This window comes from Castanea sativa, chromosome 10 (genome assembly GCF_040712315.1).
Source record: "Castanea sativa cultivar Marrone di Chiusa Pesio chromosome 10, ASM4071231v1".
Lineage (NCBI taxonomy): Eukaryota > Viridiplantae > Streptophyta > Magnoliopsida > Fagales > Fagaceae > Castanea > Castanea sativa.
Window position 1 is genome coordinate 6,563,382 of NC_134022.1, and position 21,166 is coordinate 6,584,547.

General features: G+C 31.3%; 1 protein-coding gene and 3 long non-coding RNA genes across 4 annotated transcripts; 1 reads left to right on the plus strand and 3 right to left on the minus strand.

Annotated features, from left to right (window-relative positions):
* Positions 1-605: 605 nt before the first annotated feature.
* On the minus strand, positions 606-1,758 carry LOC142611761 (uncharacterized). The gene is made up of 3 exons (XR_012840113.1): positions 1,559-1,758; positions 904-955; positions 606-766 (listed from the first exon to the last, which is right to left on the minus strand). It is a non-coding gene; the product is annotated as an uncharacterized LOC142611761 (long non-coding RNA).
* An 11,418-nt stretch (positions 1,759-13,176) lies between these two features.
* On the minus strand, positions 13,177-14,531 carry LOC142611936 (uncharacterized). The gene is made up of 3 exons (XM_075784085.1): positions 14,279-14,531; positions 14,016-14,176; positions 13,177-13,899 (listed from the first exon to the last, which is right to left on the minus strand). The coding sequence occupies exons 1-3, from the start codon at positions 14,529-14,531 to the stop codon at positions 13,177-13,179; spliced, it is 1,137 nt and encodes a 378-aa protein (XP_075640200.1).
* A 2,154-nt stretch (positions 14,532-16,685) lies between these two features.
* LOC142612716 (uncharacterized) lies at positions 16,686-20,041 on the plus strand. The gene is made up of 2 exons (XR_012840176.1): positions 16,686-16,896; positions 19,889-20,041. It is a non-coding gene; the product is annotated as an uncharacterized LOC142612716 (long non-coding RNA).
* On the minus strand, positions 17,446-18,087 carry LOC142612717 (uncharacterized). Its single transcript, XR_012840177.1, has 3 exons — positions 17,954-18,087; positions 17,769-17,850; positions 17,446-17,577 (listed from the first exon to the last, which is right to left on the minus strand). It is a non-coding gene; the product is annotated as an uncharacterized LOC142612717 (long non-coding RNA).
* Positions 20,042-21,166: the final 1,125 nt, after the last annotated feature.

Sequence of the window (21,166 nt, forward strand, 5' to 3'; positions counted from 1 at the left end):
AGCCTCACCTATACCTTCAAAGTTTTTGTCTCTCCCCATGGGTAGCAGAGAGAGCGCGTCAAATAGGACCTCTCTTACATGCGGTCTCTTAGCCCCATGGGCAGCAGCCTCACCTACACACAATCAAGAAACCTCTTCCCCCCATGGGCAGCAGGGAAGAATGCATTCAAAGTGAAAGGGCACTGACCTAAATTTGATTTCATTGTCACAAAGACTACGAAAACCGAATCCAGTGATCACTAGGAAATCACACATGGCATGGGGTTAAAACAACATAAAACTTACATGTTACATATACTTTAAAACACATAATTTATATCTAGGTAGTTTCAGAAAAACCTTAAATAGTCTAACTTCCACAAAGTTTGTAAGGTTTTCAACTTCATTCTTGCCAAAAGATTTCTATCAATTTCTCACATAACAAGACAAGATAAACATCTTTAAATTTTCTAATATACCATAAAATCCATGATTTCCTTATCAAAGATTAAATAAAAGATGCTCATTTTTTTTCCATATCAACAATTCATGCATTTCCCCAAATGCAATACCAAATGTGATGCATTTTCATATATATATATTAAGGTTACGATACAATAGTTTTTAGGAAAATATAGTTTCTATAGGTAGTAGTTTCTAAAAGCGTGTCTAACCCAAAAACAACATTTATGCAACATGGTTATTTTTCAAAAATCCCATTAAAAAGCTACTTACCTTGCAACTGCAAAGGCCTAATTTTCCAAGATCCAAGGAGATTAGCTAGAACCTAAACAATATCAAGTAAACCTATCACAATAAACATAGAGCTTGAAATTATATCTAGCTACAATAAGCATGTCTAACCCAAAAACAACATTTATGCAACATAGTTATTTTTCAAAAATCCCATTAAAAGCTACTTACCTTGCAACCGCAAAGGCCTAATTTTCCAAGCTCCAAGGAGATTAGCTAGAACCTAAACAATATCAAGTAAACCTATCACAATAGGCATAGAGCTTGAAATTGTATCTAGCTACAATTTAGGAATTGTCAAATAAGCACTTGATTAGGCAAGCCTAGTATTTAACCTCATCAATAATAATATATTCCACTTCCAAAGTTTCTCAAGAAATTGATTCACAAGGCATCAACTCCAAATTATAAAGTTAACTCATTTAATATCATCTCCAACATTATGACTAACTTCCATAAAATTTACACTGCATCATTAAGAGACCCATGAAAGCAAAATAAAAATATCCTCTAAGACAAGAAATTTAGGACTTCAACTAACTTCAAATAAATCCAATGGCAATGGAAAAATTAAATTTACCAACCATCACATGTTATAACTTAAAACCCCTAAATTTTTCACCATACATAAACCTTAAGTAGTCATTATTAGCACAAATTATATACCCACTCATCAAATAATTCCACCAATACAAAACCCATACATAAAAACACATAAATATCACTTCCAATGCTCATAAATCACATGGGCATCATTATTAAAGCTTAGATAAAAATAACCTCAAGCAAAAGTGTAAAACCCACCAAAAAGATTAGAAATTTTTACCTCAAATAAAAGGATGAAGATGCTTAGGGGTTCCTAAGGATTTTTCTGGTGATCTTGCCGGAAAAATGATGGTGAGATGGTGTGGTTTGGAGTGGAGTCCGGTGGGTGAGTGTGGAAGTGAGTGTGTGTGTGTGTGTTTAAGTAAAGAGAAAAGAAAGAAAATGAAAGAAAGAAAAGAGATATCCGCCCAAAAGAGAGAAGAGAGGCGTGTGAAAATGAGTGGTGGGGAAGGGGGTTAGATGGGGCACGTGGGAACTAAAAAATTTGACATTTTTTATTTTATTTTTTATTTTGGGGCTGACTGAGACGTTACAATTTTTTAGTTCTTATTTGATAAAGGCAATATCTACTCACTAAAAACTTCTAAGAATGATAATGAATATCATTATCTTCCAACAATAAGCAACTAAGTTTTGCTAAGACATTGTCAAAATATTTAAACTTTCATAATGAATGATGTAATATGCTACAATTGAAGTTTTTTCATCAAATACCTTCAACCATACACAATGAAAATTTTTTCATTCATACTTTCTTCTTTATCATTCTACATGAGTCTAGGTGCAATATTTAGTTTACTTAGTTTTTAATGAACACCCATTTTAAGCAAGAAAAGAAAAAAAAAAAAAGGATAACAAAAGACATTTGTCATCGAATTTTCCATTAAATTATAATTTTCGAACATTTAAACCTAGAAAATCAATGTTCTCTAGGTAATAAATAAAACACCTTATATCACCATTCCAACTTTTTAAGCATTACTGCCATCTAAAATTCAAAATACGTGAAGAAAATTTGAAATGTTAAAATTTAGTGGGAGTATTTTAGATATTACACAATCTAATATTTTAAGAATCATAAACTTTGAATAAGGTTTAATTGAGAGAATAATCATATGACATATTTTTTCTTCTCCAAAATATTAAAGGGAAAATTGTTTGATTCTAAAGTTTAAGGAGGAATTGTGAACTACCCCAAACATAAAGGATGAAAAATGTTTTTATCCTAAGTTATTTATTTATTTTTTGTGTGTAAAACTATGTGTTTTTACTTAAAATAGTGCGTAAAGATAAAAATAGAATAAAAAAATATAAAAATTCAACCCAAGGAAATTGTATGTGAATTAGTGAATTTTGGCTCAATAAAGTTGACTAAAGCAAAAAAAACATTTCTAGAAACACAACATAATGGTACAACATTTTCATAATGCCATTATAATTTTGTTATATTATATTTTAACTCGTAAAGAATTGATACTTTAGTAGTTGTGAAAATATTATGATGATAACAAAATGTCTTAATATTTTCATAACAAATCATAATGTAGAGTTTGTTTAGACCCCTTAAACACACAATTGGATTAACCTAGTTAACAAGCCAAGTTATTACTTAGTCCAAATTCCAGATCTAGGTTAACACAATCATATAATCATATCAATGTAAAGTGCGGAATATAAAAACACAAAGATATGATGACCCAGGAAAACCAAATCGGTAAAAAACCTGGGGAGGATTTAACCTAGTTATCCTCAAGGTAAACCTGAATCTATTATGAAAGAATCGAAATTGTACAATAGCGGCTTAGACCACTAACTTCCTATTGCTACCCACCAGTAGAACTTACTGACATGACCACGTGCAAGCTCCGAGATCACGGACTCCTTCTTTCTTGGATTCTCCAGCAAGTACAAGCACCCTCGCTGGTATATCTTTAAGCTCTTATGGCAGCAACTGAATGACAATCACGTTCTTGAAGCTATCTCCTTCTTGATAATCCTAAACTTGTGTGAAGGTAAGCACCTCTCAGAACTCACAAGAGATTCACACAAACAACAATATGAGCAACAAAGACTCTAGAGAGCTTTTGGGTACAAACCCTAAAAACAAAAAGAGGCACACTCTTCTCTCTCTTAGAAGTCTTTAAAAACGTGTTTAGGATTTCCTTTATATAGTGGGAGAAGTAGATCATAAACCTTAATCCTTAATGGGCTTGAACTGTGTTTGGGCCGACTTAAAATTCTGCAGAAAATTCCTGATGCACGATTCTCGATCGATCGAGTCTATTCTTCGATCGATCGAGCCGTGCAGAAATAGAACATTAATTTCTTGCAACTACTTGATTCCAAACTTACATTAAACCAAACTTTGAGCAAGTCTAAACCTAGACTAAATGTTTTGATCATGGTTTGCCAACATAATACACATTGAAGTTCTAATACATTAGTTCCTAAGGTCTTAGAACCTAACAATCTCCCCCTTTGGCAATCCGTGACAAAACACATCACAAACATGATATGCTCAAAGTTACAAAAAGCCCAATCAGATTTTAAAAGCACTAAACTCAATTCAACCTAACCACTATCTATTAGTTGCAAGTGTAGACAGCAGCCACGACTGAATTAACCTGTATATTCCTAAAACACTCAACAAACGCATAAACGCATGTGTGACAGAAAAACAGTAAAACAACAAATATGCAAACTAACTCTCCCCCTAAGTTAGATACATCAAAAAAAAATTTCAACTCCCCCTAAACATAACATTCTTGTATTTTCCACACATATTCCCACATTTCATTTAAATCTCCCCCTTTTTGTCATGTATTGACAAAGATAACTCAAACAAAGAGTAACAACTCAAAAGAGAACAAGAGGAAATAGAGAATTAAGGGAACAAAAAACAAGATAACTCTATAGAAAATAGAGACAACTCCCCCAATGAAGAGCAAAGGTTAAAAACAAGTTTCTCCCCTTATAAAAATAGGAAAAACAAAATAAGTTTTGGGAAAAACAGTTTTGGGGAAAACATAGGAGGTGGGGAAAATAAAAAACACACAAATCTAACTTAAAAAATTAAGTTGAGGATACACATAAAGAAAAATATTCTCTCTTTCAATAAATGCAAACTTAACACTATGTGACCCATAAACAGTTGCATGAGTAGAGAAAATATTTGCACATTGATTATCCATCATATCTCTTAAGAAAAATATTTTCTATAGTTCACACATAAAAATAGCATATACTAGAATGTACAAATGACTCAAAAATTAATCAATCAATTTTTAAATCAAGTTGAGTACCCAATTTAGCAAAGTGTATGCATGGTATGAGATTAAAAGTTTTTTAAAAAATACATGAATTCAACTCAGATCTTTAAAACAAAGATTTTCAAACTCTTAACCATATTTTGCATCAAACACCATAGAAAACATAATCTTGGATGGCCACAACAAGATCACACACAATAACATTTACCAAGTTTAGCAAAGAGTAACTTATGAAGTGTGTGCAACTAGCAAGAACTTGAGAGACATGTGAGGTGATATGTGAATAGTAATTAAATTCAATTTCTACAGAATCCATCACATACAATCAAAAGAGACCATCCTTCAAAGAGTTACATCATATAACTCTCATATCTCTTAGAATAAAAGCTTGCAATCATGTAAGTTTCTTGATTTGCCTCATAATGTATACACCAATTTTATTTAATCAGAAACTTATTAGAAAATAGCCAGAATAATGTACACACCAATTTTATTTGATTGATTTAATTATAGTCCAATAATATACACACCAATTTTAGCGTTAAACCGAGGCTACACCTTATATTCATTTTGTGCATGTGCTACACTTTCTCAAGCACAAAATCTTACGATATGCACTAAGGTATTCATGATTGGCTAGTAAACAGTGGTGAGATGGTTATTTATACCTTTCTCATTAAGATCAAGTCCGACAATCAAAGGCATGTGATTTCAAGATCAAGATCATGTGATCAAAAACTATAAACATCTTCCCACACAACACGCACTACAAAGCTCAAACTAGTAAAGTGCAGTAAAATAAGCTCATCCAAGCTAAACAAGGTATATAAATATGTTATGTAAACATAATATGGCCAACCTTAATTACAAATCCATGATATGTAATACAAAACACAAAAATCTTTTTGGTTTTAAAAAAATTTATAACCAAAACTAAATGCACACATTATGCTAAATGATTAAAAAAATGCAAATGCAATGCATGACAGTGCTTAACTAAGCTATAGAGGGTACATAAATAAGAAATATCAATTTCTTAATTAACCATTGAGTACATGTACAAACTAGTACATACTCACACAAAATCAGATTTAGCTTAGTACTTATATAACACATATTATTCAAGTTTCTCCACAATGTCAAACATGTTCTAAATTAAGAGAGAGATATTATAAATCATGTAATCCTCAAGAAAAATAAAACAAGACTCAAAATAAAATATTTTTGTCTTTTTGAAAATTTTCAATGTTTTTGAATTTTTGAATAATCAAAACAACCTAAGAAAATAAAACACCCAAAAACTAAAAGAAAACATGTCCACAATTAATTGAAAGAATTAAATCAAGGACAAGTAAACAACACTCACCTTAGAGAATCTTTTCTCACCCATATAGCACGAGTCTTCAGCTTTGTAGGTAAAAATCTATGAGAAACAGAGTGTATTTGAGCAATTACACCAACCTTCTGAGTAAGACTAAAATCTTGCAAATTCCTTTCACAAGCCAACAAGCTTAAATTTTTTAAAAGCATATGAAACAATTTATATAGACTTATGGCAGAAGAAATATCATCACATATCCTAGATTGAAACATAGAATGTTTAAATTTCAATTTATGACAATTAGGACGAATGTGACTGGAGACACCACAAAAGTGACAAACAGAAACAAATTTAGGAACATCAGCATTCTTAACAGCAAATCTAGTCTCAGATTTTGGTTTTTGCCTCAACACAAAACAATTTGGTCTAATATGACCAACAACACCACAACGGTGACAAGTAGGCACAAAAACAGATTTATTATGCTCTCTAACAGTAGGTTTAGACATAGGTTTAGAAACTTCAGCATCTACATCAGAATTTTTACCTTTGTCTAACCTAACAAAATAAGTCTTTTCTTTATTATTCCTCTTGAAATGAGGGATATAAACTTTCTCAGTTTTAGGCTTAATAGAAATAGAAACACTTCTATTATCAACAGCAGGCTTGGTACTAGTCAAATTTTCAATTTGAGCCTTAGATTCAATTAATTCTTGTTCCAAGCTTTTCATCTTCTCATCTTGAGAGGAAATTTGATTTCTCAAAAATTCATTATTTTTATTAGATTCATCTAATCTCACAATCAATTCCTCTTTTTCAAGATTAGCCAATTTTAACTCTTCCTTAAATTTCTTAGCAATTTTTAAAGATTTCAATAATTCCTTACGGAGAGTTTCACAGGCATCAATAAAATCAACAGAAACAACAGTGTCCTTTTTATTCAAATCATCAAAAACATGAGCAGAAAGACACTTCAAATTATCCATGATAACAGGGGTCAAGGATCAACTCAAAGATCAAAAGATCTACAACAAAAGAGCTACCTGCTCTGATACCACTTGTAGAGTTTGTTTAGACCCCTTAAACACACAATTGGATTAACCTAGTTAACAAGCCAAGTTATTACTTAGTCCAAATTCCAAATCTAGGTTAACACAATCATATAATCGTATCAATGTAAAGTGCGAAATATAAAAACTCAAAGATATGATGACTCAAGAAAACCAAACCGGTAAAAAACCTGAGGAGGATTTAACCTAACTATCCTCAAGGTAAACCTGAATCCACTATGAAAGAATCGAAGTTGTACAATAGCGACTTAGACCACTAACATCCTATTGCTACCCACCAGTAGAACTTACTGACACGACCACGTGCAAGCTCTGAGACCACAGACCCCTTCTTTCTTGGATTCTCCAGCAAGTACAAGCACCCCTGCTTGTGTATCTTTAAGCTCTTATGGCAGCAACTGAATGATCATCAAGTTCTTGAAGCTATCTCTTTCTTGATAATCCTAAGCTTATGTGAAGGTAAGAACCTCTCAGAACTCACAAGAGATTCACACAAACAGCAATATGAGCAATAAAGACTCTAGAGAGCTTTTGAGTACAAACCTTAAAAACAAAAAGAGGCACACTCTTCTCTCTCTTAAAAGTCTTTAAAAAAGTGCTTAGGGTTTCCTTTATATCGTGGGAGAAGTAGATCAGAAACCCTAATCCTTAATGGGCTTGAACTGTGTTTGGGCCGACTTAAAATTCTGCAGAAAATTCGTGATGCACGATTCTCGATCGATCGAGTCTATTCTTCGATCGATCAAGCCGTGCAGAAATAGAACAGTAATTTCCTGCAACTACTCGATTTCAAACTTACATTAAACCAAACTTTGAGCAAGTTTAAACCTAGACTAAATGTTTTGATCATGGTTTGCCAACACAATACACATTGAAGTTCTAATACATTAGTCCCTAAGGTCTTAGAACCTAACAATTTTCATTGGTAAGTTTAAATTAGAACCAATAATAATTTACCATTTATAATTTATTATAAAAGTGTTGTAAAAAATGTAGTAGATGTCACACATTTTTTTTTTTTCACAATACCTTTATTTTTAGTTGTGGTTGGTTCCAGTATGCTATTTTTTTGTTTTTGTTTTTTAGCTTAAAAATAATTAATACCTCAACAATTGTGAAAATATTGTGGCAATTTGTTTTGATGATATTTTATTCTTTTAGGGTAACAGCTCATATGCAGATAAAATAAAAAGTGTGTTCAATAGGCGATATTTCCAAAAAGAAAAAAGAAAACTAGTGAAACAGTTTGGATTGAATAAACCAAAACTATTATAGCTTTGCTACTGTAGCTTTGAGCATTGACCTTTTTGAAATATAGAAATTTAAATTAGAACTAATAACAATTTACCAATTATAATTTGTTATCAAAATATTGTGAAAAATGTTGTAGATATAACATTTCTTTTTCCACAATACCTTTATTTTTAGTTGTGGTTAATTCCAATATGATATTTTTATAATTTTATTTTGACCTATAAGAACTTAACACCTCTAACAATTGTGACAATTTGTTATTTTAATAAAGTTCAACAGGCAATGTTAACAAAAAAAGGGCTAGCGGAACAGTGCCGCTTGAACAAACCAAATGCAAGGTTGCTTTACTCATTTACACTTTCTATATATAGAAATTTAAATTAAAACCAATAACAATTTACTACTATAGAAATGTTGTGAAAAATGCTGTAGATGTAACACTTCTTTTTCCACAATACCTTTATTTTTAGTTGAGGTTAGTCCCAATATGATTTTTTTTAAAATTTTTTTTTGACCTATAAGGACTTAACACCTCTAAAAATTGTGAAAATATTGTGACAATTTGTTATTTTAATAGAGTTCAACATGCAATATTAACAAAAAAGAAAAAGAAAAAAGAAAGGGCCAGCAAAACAATGCCACTTGAACAAATCAAATGTACGGTTGCTTTACTCATTTATACTTTTTATATATAGAAATTTAAATGAGAACCAATAACAATTTATCACTACGATTTATTATGAAAATATTGTGAAAAATGTTATAAATGTAGCACTTCTTTTTTTACAATACTTTTATTTTTAGTTATGATAGATCTCAGTATGATATTTTTGTTATTTTATTTTGACCTATAAAGATTTAACACTTCTAACAATTGTGAAAATTTGTTGTTTTAATAGAGTTGAACCGGCAATATTTAAAATTAAAAAAGAAAAAAAAAAAAAAGCTAGCGGAACAGTAACAGTGTCACTTGAATAAACCAAATGCAATGTTCCTTTACTCATTGGCACTTTTTATATATATAGCTATTGAAGACTCCAAGTCAGTCAAATATTCTTATTGTTCCGTCTTAGAAAAGATCAACTAAACAAATATATATGGTGATTACTATCAAAGATAATGCTGCACTTTTGTACATTATATACAATATTACTCACTTTATAAGCTTCACCGTTCCTTGCGGAGTACGTCGTTTAATAAGAATGAAGTAAAAATTAACTCAAAAGCTGGAATTAAGAATTAGATACAGGTGGTGGTTGTGGTTCTAAAGAATCTAAGCCCTGTCAATTTTGATGTAATCATTCAAGCAGCTACAGTTCACCCAAAGCCATCAAAACTTTTATTTTAATGGATAAATTCAACCATTACAAATATTATATTCCATATAAAAATACACCACTACAAAAAATATGAGATATAACAGTGGTCTTTTTTGTAGCACTTACCAAAAATGCTACTATAGAATGTTTATTGTAGTGGATTTTCAAATGCTACTATAAGTCTCTTTGTAGCAGCAGTTTTTTTGTAACCGCTATAATATACTTTTTTTTTTACAGCAGTTTCCCAACTACTACAATATACTTTATTTTTTGTGCTTCTATAGGTGATTTCTAAATATAAAACTACAATTTTTTTTTTTGGAGCGGTTTCCCAACTGCTACAATATACTTTTTTTTTTTTTTTTTTTGTGCTTCTATAGGTGTTTTCTAAATACAAAACTACAAAGTTTAGTCATTTTTGTTCTTTTTTTTATTTTTATTTTTATACTCCAATGTAAAAAACTAATACGCTAATGAGAACATCATACATCTAAAATACTCCGAATGACACAAAATACCCCTAGAATTGTAAAATGACCAAAATATCTTTAGAATCTCCATAACTGGTGAAATATTTTTAAATTTTTCAAAATGAACAATATACCCTAGACCTCCAAATTTACAAAATACATTAGGAATGATTACAATGAACAAAAAAAAAATCCCTAAAATCACTAAATGATAAAAATACCCCCCAAACCATAGTATTACTACTATTATCTACTGGTTTAAATTGTGAAGATTTTTATCCTTAACAATCTTAGTGCGGTGTCAAACATCTATTGAAAAGACCATAATTTCCTAACTCATTTTAGTGACATGTAATATATATATGTGTGTGTGTGTGTTGGGGGGGGGGGACTAATACTTAGTATTTATTTTATGTGATTAGAAAGATTACTAATAGAATAAATATGTTTATTTTGTTATATTGTTTATTTTAAGCATAATGAAATTTTAATATCATTTTTCTAAGATTTATACAAGAAACAATTGAATTTTTTTTATAGGTGAGAAACAATTGGTTTGAAATATGGTATTCTTGCTCAAATTAAGTTGGTTTTGCAACAACTGGAACAATGTCAAACAAAAAGGAAAAAAATAATTTAGTTACACACAATCAAGAATGTAAAAATAATAATAATTAAATGATATTTGCATTTTCTTTAGTAGGCATAAAACATGCTTTGCCTATATTAGCTACTATATCATGCAATTTTCAATTTGTAAACACACACACACACACACACACATACATATATATAGTATAATCAAATCACTACAATATTCTTATTGTCTTTCTATTTTGTATATAAAATAACTAAATATTATAATTTTTTTACTCGAAAAATTATTGAAATAATTTTTTTTATACATCGATTGTTGAGGTGGAGGATTTGAACCTTGTATTTCTCTATTAGAAATGTGCCAACCAATTAATTAGCTATAAGATTCTTGGCTAAAATTATTGAAATATTGGAAAAAACTAATGATAACTTTCCTCGCCCATTGTGCGGGAACTCAACTAACACTAAAGAAATGAGAAGAGCATAAATTTCCAAGCTATTGGACCAGGTATAATGCTATTTATGTATTAGTCTAATAAAATTTTTGAAAATAAAATGGCTCATACACCTTGGCAAAAAGGTTAGTCCTAGTAGCTGAGAAAATATTGTTTTAAATCCACAATTTAAAAATTCACACTAACAAAGTAAATATTGCAAGCGATATTATTGTTTCAAATCCAAAATAGTCACTAGACACATTACAATAAAAAAAATTATAAACTAGTACTCAAGCAATGATAAACTAATTAGGCAAGCTACAATGAAACAATATTCTTCTTTTAAAGCATTAATCACCAAGAATCACTAAAACAATGAAACACATTCCCTCTTGTGACTAGTAATCTTCTTCATACTCAGAATCATCCATAAAATTCTCTTCATCAAGTGGAAGTGGTCTATCGACTATGGTTCCATCCACATCATTTCGAGCCCAATTTAGGTCGTCATTCACATTATTAGGTGGATTTTCAATCACTGTATCGTATGGCTCATTATCACAATAAATGTCTACATCATTATCACTCAAATCGCCATTACCAACGTCGAACACATCCCTTGGTTTTGTTTTGACAACAACAAGCCAATCCTTGTCTCTTTCATCTTCAACATAATATACTTGTGAAGCTTGAGATGCCAAAATAAATGGGTCATCTGTTATTCTCTTCCCAACATGTATTAAATGTGAAAAAATTGACAAGGGGAAACCAAATTCATCTATCTTATATCCCCTACCTGTATCAACGTCAACCCAATCACATTTGAATAATATGTATCTCAAATTATCATAATAATTCAATTCAATTATGTCAAACAAAACACCGTAGTAAGTAATGCCTCCTTTTATTTCTACATTGACCCCACTGTTTTGAGTTTTCTTATTTTCCTCATTATCTTTTGTTCAGAATTTAGTACCGTTGACAACATATCGTTTCATCCGTCTAGCTTCAGTATTGGGTCCTTAAGCAAGCCATCTAACTTTATCAGTAAGTTTCACCTTCTCAGTATTACTCATGGCCACAACCTAAAATTATATATGATATATCAATATGAGTTAAGTAACCCTTATACTACTTCTATTGTATGCTGAAAATTATTAGTAATGAATTACTTACATAATTTCGAAACCAGTCACAAAACTCTTCTATATGGATCTTATTAATAACTTCTTCTGGTACGCGACGTGGACGTATTCTGCTCTTTATTCGTTCCTTGTGTAACCTATATAAACAAATGTAGCATGTGTTATTATTAAGAGTTATCATTTAGTTAACATGATTAAATATGAATCATATTTATCAATATTACTTACTCGCGAAATGGAATAATTTCATTGCTATTGAATAGAACATAACGATGTGCTTGTACCCATTCAGTTGAATCAAGTTGAATATTCGACATTGCTCCTGTAGCATCATCAACATTTCTAATGGGTCTATTGAATACTGTCTCAACTGATTCCAAATATCGCGAGCAAAATATTAAGCACTCTTCTGCAATGTATCCTTCAGCAATAGACGCCTCTGGATGAGCTTTATTACGCACATAATTTTAAATTATTATGACTTACCTCTCAATGGGATACATCCACCGATAATGGACTGGTCCAGCAATCTTCACTTCAGTGGCCAAATGGATAACTAAATGAACCATGACAGTAAAGAAAGAAGGAGGGAATATTTTTTCCAATTCACATAATATCATTGCAATTCGAGACTCAAGTTTCTCAAGATCTTCTACTTGTAGGACTTTGGAGCATACTTCTCTAAAGTAACAAGATAAATCTATTAAAGCCATACTGACTTTCTTTGGTAAAGCTCCTCTTATTGCTATTGGAAGAAGTTGTTGCATTATAATATGACTATCATGACTCTTCAAGCCAGAAATTTTGCGTTGTTTAAGTTGGATACAACGTGAAATGTTTGAAGCATAGCCATCTGGAACTTTTATTTTCTTCAAAACTCTCAAGAAACTATCCTTTTCTTTTTGGACCATTGTAAAACAAGATCGTGGCATATATGTCTTATCATCTCCCCTCTTTTAAAGGTGAAGTGTATGTCTTATACCCATATCTTTTAGGTCAAGACGTGCCTTCAAGTTATCCTTAGTCTTGCGTGGCAATTCTAGAACTGTGCCAAGTACATTATCTGTAACATTTTTTTCTATATGCATCACATCAAGATTATGCCACAACATGTGATTCTCCCAATAAGGCAATTCAAAAAATATACTTCTCTTCTTCCATCCTTTTGGTTCTTGGTCTACATCTTCCTTTCTCTTTCTCTTTTTTTTTTGGACTTTGGTCTTTTTCTTCCCAAAAATACAATTAATGCCTTCAGTTTGCACCATGATGTCAATGCCAGATGGTATAACAGGAGCTTTTTCCATTTCCTCGGTCCCATCAAAAAATTTTCTATCTTTACGGAAGCTGTGATCTTCTTCCAAGAATCGTCGATGGCCCATATAACAATATTTTCCTCCATATTTTAACCACTGAGATCGAGTATTAAAATTACAAGGAGGACACGCATATTCCCCTTTAGTGCCCCAACCAGATAAATCACCATATGCAGGAAAATCATTTATCGTCCACATCAATGCTGCATGCATCTTGAAATTCTCATTAGAAGACACGTCGTACGTTGATATTCCATCATCCCATAATTCCTTCAATTCTTCTATTAAAGGTTGTAAATACACATCTATATCATTTAAAGGTGAACTTGGCCCAGGTATAAGCAAGGATAACATGAAAGAAGATCTCTTCATGCACATCCAAGGAGGTAGATTGTATGGAATCAAAACAACAGGCCATGTACTATGACTAGTACTCATATTCCCAAAAGGATTAAATCCGTCGACCGCTAATCAAGTCTAACATTGCGAGGGTCGGATGAGAAATCTACATAATGATTGTCAAATGTTTTCCAAGCAAGAGAATCGCGGGATGTCTTATTATTCCGTCTTTTGTGCGACCCTCGGCATGCCATTTCATTGAAGAAGCTGTTTTGGGAGACATAAACAACCTTTGTAGTCTTGGCTTTAAAGGAAACCAACGCAAAACCTTAGCAGACTTTTTTCTTTCTTGTCTTGAGTGAAGCATTCATCAAATTATCCTTATCTTTCCCACTATTTTTCTTACCTTTCCCATTATTCTCCTTATCATTTCCACTATTTTTCTTATCATTCTCATTTGTTTCCCACTGGAAGTATGACGAGACTTTACACTCTTCATCATTGGCAATCTCTTTCCAAAATAACATACAATCATTTATACATGCATCAATCTTCTCATAACCAAGTCCTAAATCCTTAATAATTTTCTTAGCCTCATATGTGTCTTTCGGTAACTTCGCATCCAAAGGAAGCATATCTTTCAAAATCTGGAGCAACATTGTAAAAGACTTATTGCTCCAACCATTAAGACACTTTAACTGATATAAATGCACAATGGCGACAACTTGCTAAAATTCTTGCACCCTTCATACAAATGTTGATCAGCATCTTTAAGTAAATTGTAAAACCTTTGCGCTTCTTGATTAGGAACTTGCCTAGATTGTTGCACATTTGGGACTTCTTCTAGTGGTACTGAAGAATTATTACTATCTCCAGATTCATTCACTATGTGGCCACGCAATAAATCATGCATCATATTAGGTATATCACCATATTCAGTGGAAATGTCTTGTGAATTCAAGAATTCTTGTGCATTCAAGGTCTCTTGGACATGACTTGTACTAGTTTCACAAGAAGTTGTTGTAGTAGTCAAGGGTTCTCCATGGAAAAACCAACATTCATAACCATTGCAAAATCCAAAAGATACTAAGTGATCCCGTACAGTATTAACATCAAGCATAGTTGAATTCACACATTTTTCACAAGGACATGAAATCATCCCATCTATAGTCTTTACTTTAGATGCAAACTTCAAAAAGTCATTAATCCCTAGTACATACTCTTTTGAATGCCTAGGCTTTTTCATCCAACTCTTATCCATGGGTATCAATTGTTCTACAAGATAAATTAAATAAAGCTGAAATTAAATTAATAAGACCATAAAAAAAAACATTAAATTACAAACTTGCACCATTATCAGGCCTACCTCCTTTAAATGTAGGAACATGATAAATCCTTGCCCAAAAAATTACAAACTTGCACCATCAATTACGGTCTAAGTCTGGTTTAGTTTAATCTGGTCAGCCAAATAATTTTTATTGGTAGACCTACCTAAGTGAATTGGAATATATTAAACTAATCACAAACACTATTAGAAGTGAAATCTGAAAGAAATTATTTGCAAAATTATGGTATTAGAATGTATTACAATTAATGTAATATAAGTACTCTCTAAAAACATAATACCTAATAAACACTTTTTTCTACATATTTTATAACACTAATAGTCATGCAAATTTTCTAACATAATGAAAAGTAAAAGTATAGAGATTTTTTTTTAACGGGTGGATATTTTAACATAAAAAGCAAACCAAAGCCGTCTTTATGAAAAAATCAATCTTTTATAAGTATACATCAAAGCACCGTCCATAAAATTGGTTTGGTTTTTTTTTTTTTTTTTTTGAGAAAAATTGCATTAAGTTTTATTAGGTTTGAATTCATAACAATGAAAAGGAACCATAAACAGTCACAGACACAAAATAAAATAAAATCTTTACAAAACAAAAATAGAGAAAGACATTAGCTTTGTATATAAACTTTAAAGTTTAAATCCAAGATCCACACACACAAAAAAATAAAAATAAAATAAAAGCGTGAATGAGAGAATATTTACCTCGAATCAGTGGAGAGATCAAAACACCCAAAGAGAAAGAGAGATTGAGAGTGCTTAGTATATATGTATATAGAGAGCCAACGTCCCAAAGAGAGAGGGATTTATTTTTCTATTTGGTTTTGGCTTTGATTTTGTACGAGTCTGTGGCTCTAATCTTGAATTGTTGTTGTTCGTGTACAGCAACAAGGGTCACAAGCATGAACCGACCTTCTCTAATATATAAATATGTGATGTTATATAGTAGTGGTAGAATTCTATTGTGTGAGTGTGTATATATATATATATATATATATATATATAGTGGCAACGTCTCTTGGGATATTTATTCTATTTGGTGTTGGCTTGACTTTGTAGAAATCTGTGGCTCTAATTTGTACACAACAAGGATGTCCTTGATTGCACCACATTATTGTTTGTGGGATTCTTTTGTCCACCTTTTTTTTTTTTTTTTTTTTTACCGTGCAGGACCAGCAGCACCTTCTGGATCTTTTTATTTTTTTATTTTTTTAATAATGGTAATGACTTTTTTACCATTAATATACAACCAGGCTGAAAGGATTTGTTTAGTCTTTTGCCCCTAATTTATTTCATGTTCTCTCTTTTTTTGACCGACTTTGTCCAGCACCTTCTGGATCTTTCTTTATTATTTTCTTAATAATTGTAATGACTTTTTTACCCTTAATATACTACCAGGCTGAAAGGGTTTATTTAGTCTTTTTCTCTTAATTTATTTGATGTTATCTCTTTGGTAGCCTTTGTGGTCAGCCAACAGCTCTACTCATTGACACGAACACAGGACATGTGTTTGAGGGAGAAAAAGAACGCTGGAGAGGACTCTGCTTTACCAATTACTCCACTGATTGACAGAGAGCAGCGATGAGTAAATCATAAAACAAACACGAGAGAGAAACACAAACACAGGATCAAAGGACTGAGATAAGGTTAGATGCGTTAAAGCTTCAAAGTAACAGGTAAACCCAGTTGTATTGTATCTTGTTTGTTTGGTCATATTTTTTAACATTGATATTATTGTTGTTTTATATATTTTGCCATTTCTTTCTGAATTTTTGCACTCAAATTTTTATCATTCACGTGTATTCCATTTTTCCTCATTGCTGCATAATTTTTGGTTACTTTAAAAAATATATTTTTTTTCCCCTTTTCTAATTTTACTGTTCATTTTTAGCTTAGTAGCATAAGATTATATAGAGCCTAAGGACATAGATGATAGTTCAGCTAGGAGAAATTCCTATAAATCTATCCCAAAAAGGAAAGCCATATCAAGAGTTGATGAAGTGCAAAGCATTATTGATGATAATGCTATTGCTGCAGATTCATCGGTCATGTTAACTGGTAGCTCGTAGCAAAGAAGTAAGTTTACATATGTATAAAATAGTATAGTTTAAAATTAATTGCAGACAATAATATTGTTTAAAATCCAAAATAAATAGTGATCTAGACACATAATAAAAACAATATAGTTTGGTACCCAAGCAAACATAAACTAATTAGGCAAGCAACAATAAAAATTAAGGCCATAATATTCTGCTTTGAAAGCATTAATCACCAAGAATCACTACAACAGTGAAATATGCTTCCTCTTCATTGCTCCAATGCTCCCTCTTTATTTCTCCAATATATTTTCTTCTTTCCTGTAATATCAGAAACAATATATCTCCATTAGACAAAGTATGTTGTCATTCACTATACTTCTATTGAATAACATTTGAAAATATTAAGTGGTTTTCTTTCTGGTTAGAATCCTAAATCAAAAATTTTTTTAAAAATAAAAAAAAGTTGATCAATTATCAATTAGAAAGAAATACAATAAAATAAAACTTACTTCAGATTTCCATTTCATCAGTTGCAGCAAAGGGATGCCATGGAGATTGTTGATGAGGGGAACCACTAGCCACACCTTTATCCTAAATTATAAAGTAAAACAATCATATAAAGATATAAAATAACATAATTTAGTAATCCTAACAAAACATGCAAAGCATAAAGAATATATCACATATTTATAACCTGTAAATTAGTATTAGCAGGGAGTTGAATATGCTGCATAACCATTGCCAACTTATCTTCTAAGGTTGATACTTTATCTGTCAAGCGACGTATCTTTTCATCTTTCAACCTCTCATCTTCACTAGTTATCTTTATCCCTCCATAACAGCTATTTTTTGAGCCACTTTGGTTAGAAGGAGTTGGCCCAAATCCCAAACCCCGCACACGACCATGTTTCTCTTTACCCATTACCTTAGAAAACGCATCTGTGGAAGACCATGCTATACTTCCATTTGCACCTTCAGGCAAGTCACTAGCTTCTTGACTCATGAACTCCTTCAGTTTGTCCTAAGAATCAGGATAATAATTATAAATTTTGTTTAAAAAAAAAATGGAGAATGGTAGAAATAAATTTCTTATACTAAAAAAATATGATGACACATACAATTTTCTCACTTGCATCCTCATTAACAGGCATCCCATCCTTTTTTTTGTGAAGCTTTACATATAGCTTCCCTCGATTTGGTGCAACCCCATCTTTCTTGAACTGCATCACAAATATATTAATTATTTTAATGGATGCAAATGAATGTAAGCAAAATACACAAACTATTTCCAAGTACTAACTTTGTAATTACCATATCAAAGGCATGTTGTGCATAAGATTTTGATCCTGCAGTGTGTACATCTTTTTTCTTTTTACTGGCTTTCTTACCAGCCCTGCTACGTTCCTAGATTCAACATAAAAACACACTGATTAAACTTAAAGTTAATTCACTTTTCTTTTCATTTGTATTTATGAATAAGTGTTCTACCAAAGCATTAGATGCCATAATGTATAAGATAATGTTATATATACCAGTCCATCTCTACTAAACCAAAAGTTTACAAGTGTAGCAAAATCTTGGCGATTCACTGTACTTGGGGCCTCAGCTACTATCCCTGCTGCAGTTTTTGACTCATCATAATGCTTTGCTTTCAAGGCGCACTTCCAATTCCTCCACTTTTCACCCAAACCCTTTAAAGTCAGACGTTTGATAATCTTTCTTTCTTCCTCATTTTTGGAAATGTGAAATTTTGACTGAATCATAAATACAAAAAAAATATATATATAACCACATGAAAGAAACATTAAAAATTTCAAAAAATAAATATAGCTTTAGGTACTAGAATTTTAATACCTCAATAATAGTCCAACATTTATCTTTGTAGTCAGTAGGCACTTTACGCCAATTAAAATAATTAATTGGACATAAGTTGGGCTTTCTTGCAACAGTGCCCACAAATCGATTAAAAATAATACCTTCACGCTCAACTGGCTGAAAACAGCCATTAAAAGATAACTCAACTTTTTTCCCATCAGTTAAATTCCATATCTCAGACATACGTGTTATCCCACGTGTGCTACGTACACCTGCATGGTCTATTATTTATACAAAAAAAAATGTGGTCAACAACAAAAGCATACTTTTAATTAAGATTGTATTGTGAAAAATGACTACAATAGAAAATATTTATTTAATTTCATAATACCTGTAATTTGAACTTCTATTTCTGTAGATTCCTCATCTAAATTATCATCTGCTTGAGGTTGAGGCACTAATAGGGCACTTGATCGATTAGCTGATGGGCCAAGTGATTGATCAAGAGGTAGTGTGTCTTGTGACTGATTAGGCCCTAATGACCCCTGTGATGGGTCTTGTGGTTGTGGCTCAATTTCAGCATTAACTATACGAATCCGTTTCCTTCCCCTATCTATTTAGAAAAGTATCAATATAGATAATTATCAACACAAATCACATATTCATTATACATAAATCCAACAAGGAACGTATAGCAATAACGCAAACCTAACTAATAATTTTTCACCCTATAAGAATGTTTTTTTTTTTTTCAGATAATTGGTATTGTGGGGTTACATTGAACTGATACTAATCATGGTTTTTGTGTACACAGCAAGTTTTCATGCAGGCTGGTGAAAGAATGCTAGCGGTAAGATTAGAGAGTGTGAAGGATTTTCCTTGTGTATTTATAGTTTTTAAAAAATATTAATCTATTGCATTGACTGAATCTTCTTTATTCATCAAACCCATACACAATTACATCTGTAAGCCAATTTCTCGTGATTGACATCAAGGCCAAGAGACTTCAATGAGTAGATGTAAAGCATATAAATCAAAACAGCATACAAACAATGTTTAGCCGAAAACACCATACCACCATTAAAATAAGTCTTTTTTTTTTAACCTGAAACGATATAAACTTTCATTTGACTAAGCCAAGTATACAGAGTAAGGCTAGACCCAACTATCTTAATATTAGCATACTTTGACTACCTCTGTACAATTTATGACATTAGAAAGAGGAATAAAAATGGATGAAAAAATTACAAACCTTCTGAAAAATTAGTTCCTCCTTGCGATAGAGAAGTGAAAGACAGACACGGAAGAGAGACAAAAGAGAAGTGAAAGCAGCAAAGCAATATTTCATTTCGCGCCTGCGCCAAAATAAATCTAAGATTTGGGTATTACGGATGACAGTTATTTTTTTTTTTAATGGGATAAATATTAGTTTTTGATAGACATCTATTTCAAAATGAAGATTGTTAACGATTGAAGAGCAAAATAATCTTCAGGCTATTACGTGGGTCATGTTTTATCTAAGAAATTAATTTTTTTTTGGTGAAACAAATAATTTTCATTTTATTTTTTATGGAAATAAATAATTTCTTCTATATATAATTAATAACATAGTTAAGAACAAATAATTTTAGCTCTCAAGACTATAATATGGAGTATGAAAAAAAATTGATTATGTTATCAACATACTCAATTTTTTCGGTCTTAAAATTAACTTGTACCATATTTATTATTTCATAACTTCAAGAACCGTTAGTCTAAAATCCTATCAAAATAAAATAATTTATAATGACCAATATAAAAATCTAAAAATATGATAGTTTGTTATTTTGATTAAAAATACTCATTTAAAAAAAAAAAATAACGTAACTATATGGAGGTGGGCAAATTTCATTGTTCAAAATCCGTTGTCCTTATTGTTGAGTTGTTGCCATGGGTTTCGACCATACTAAGGCCAAGTGCAATGCGGTGAGATCTAGGCATTTTATTTTTATAATATAACAAATTTAGTTAAGAGAAACTAAACTGCTAACATTGACATTGGTCTAAAGGCTAGGGCCAAAAAACTTCCAATATAAATAATGAAGTTTTCAAA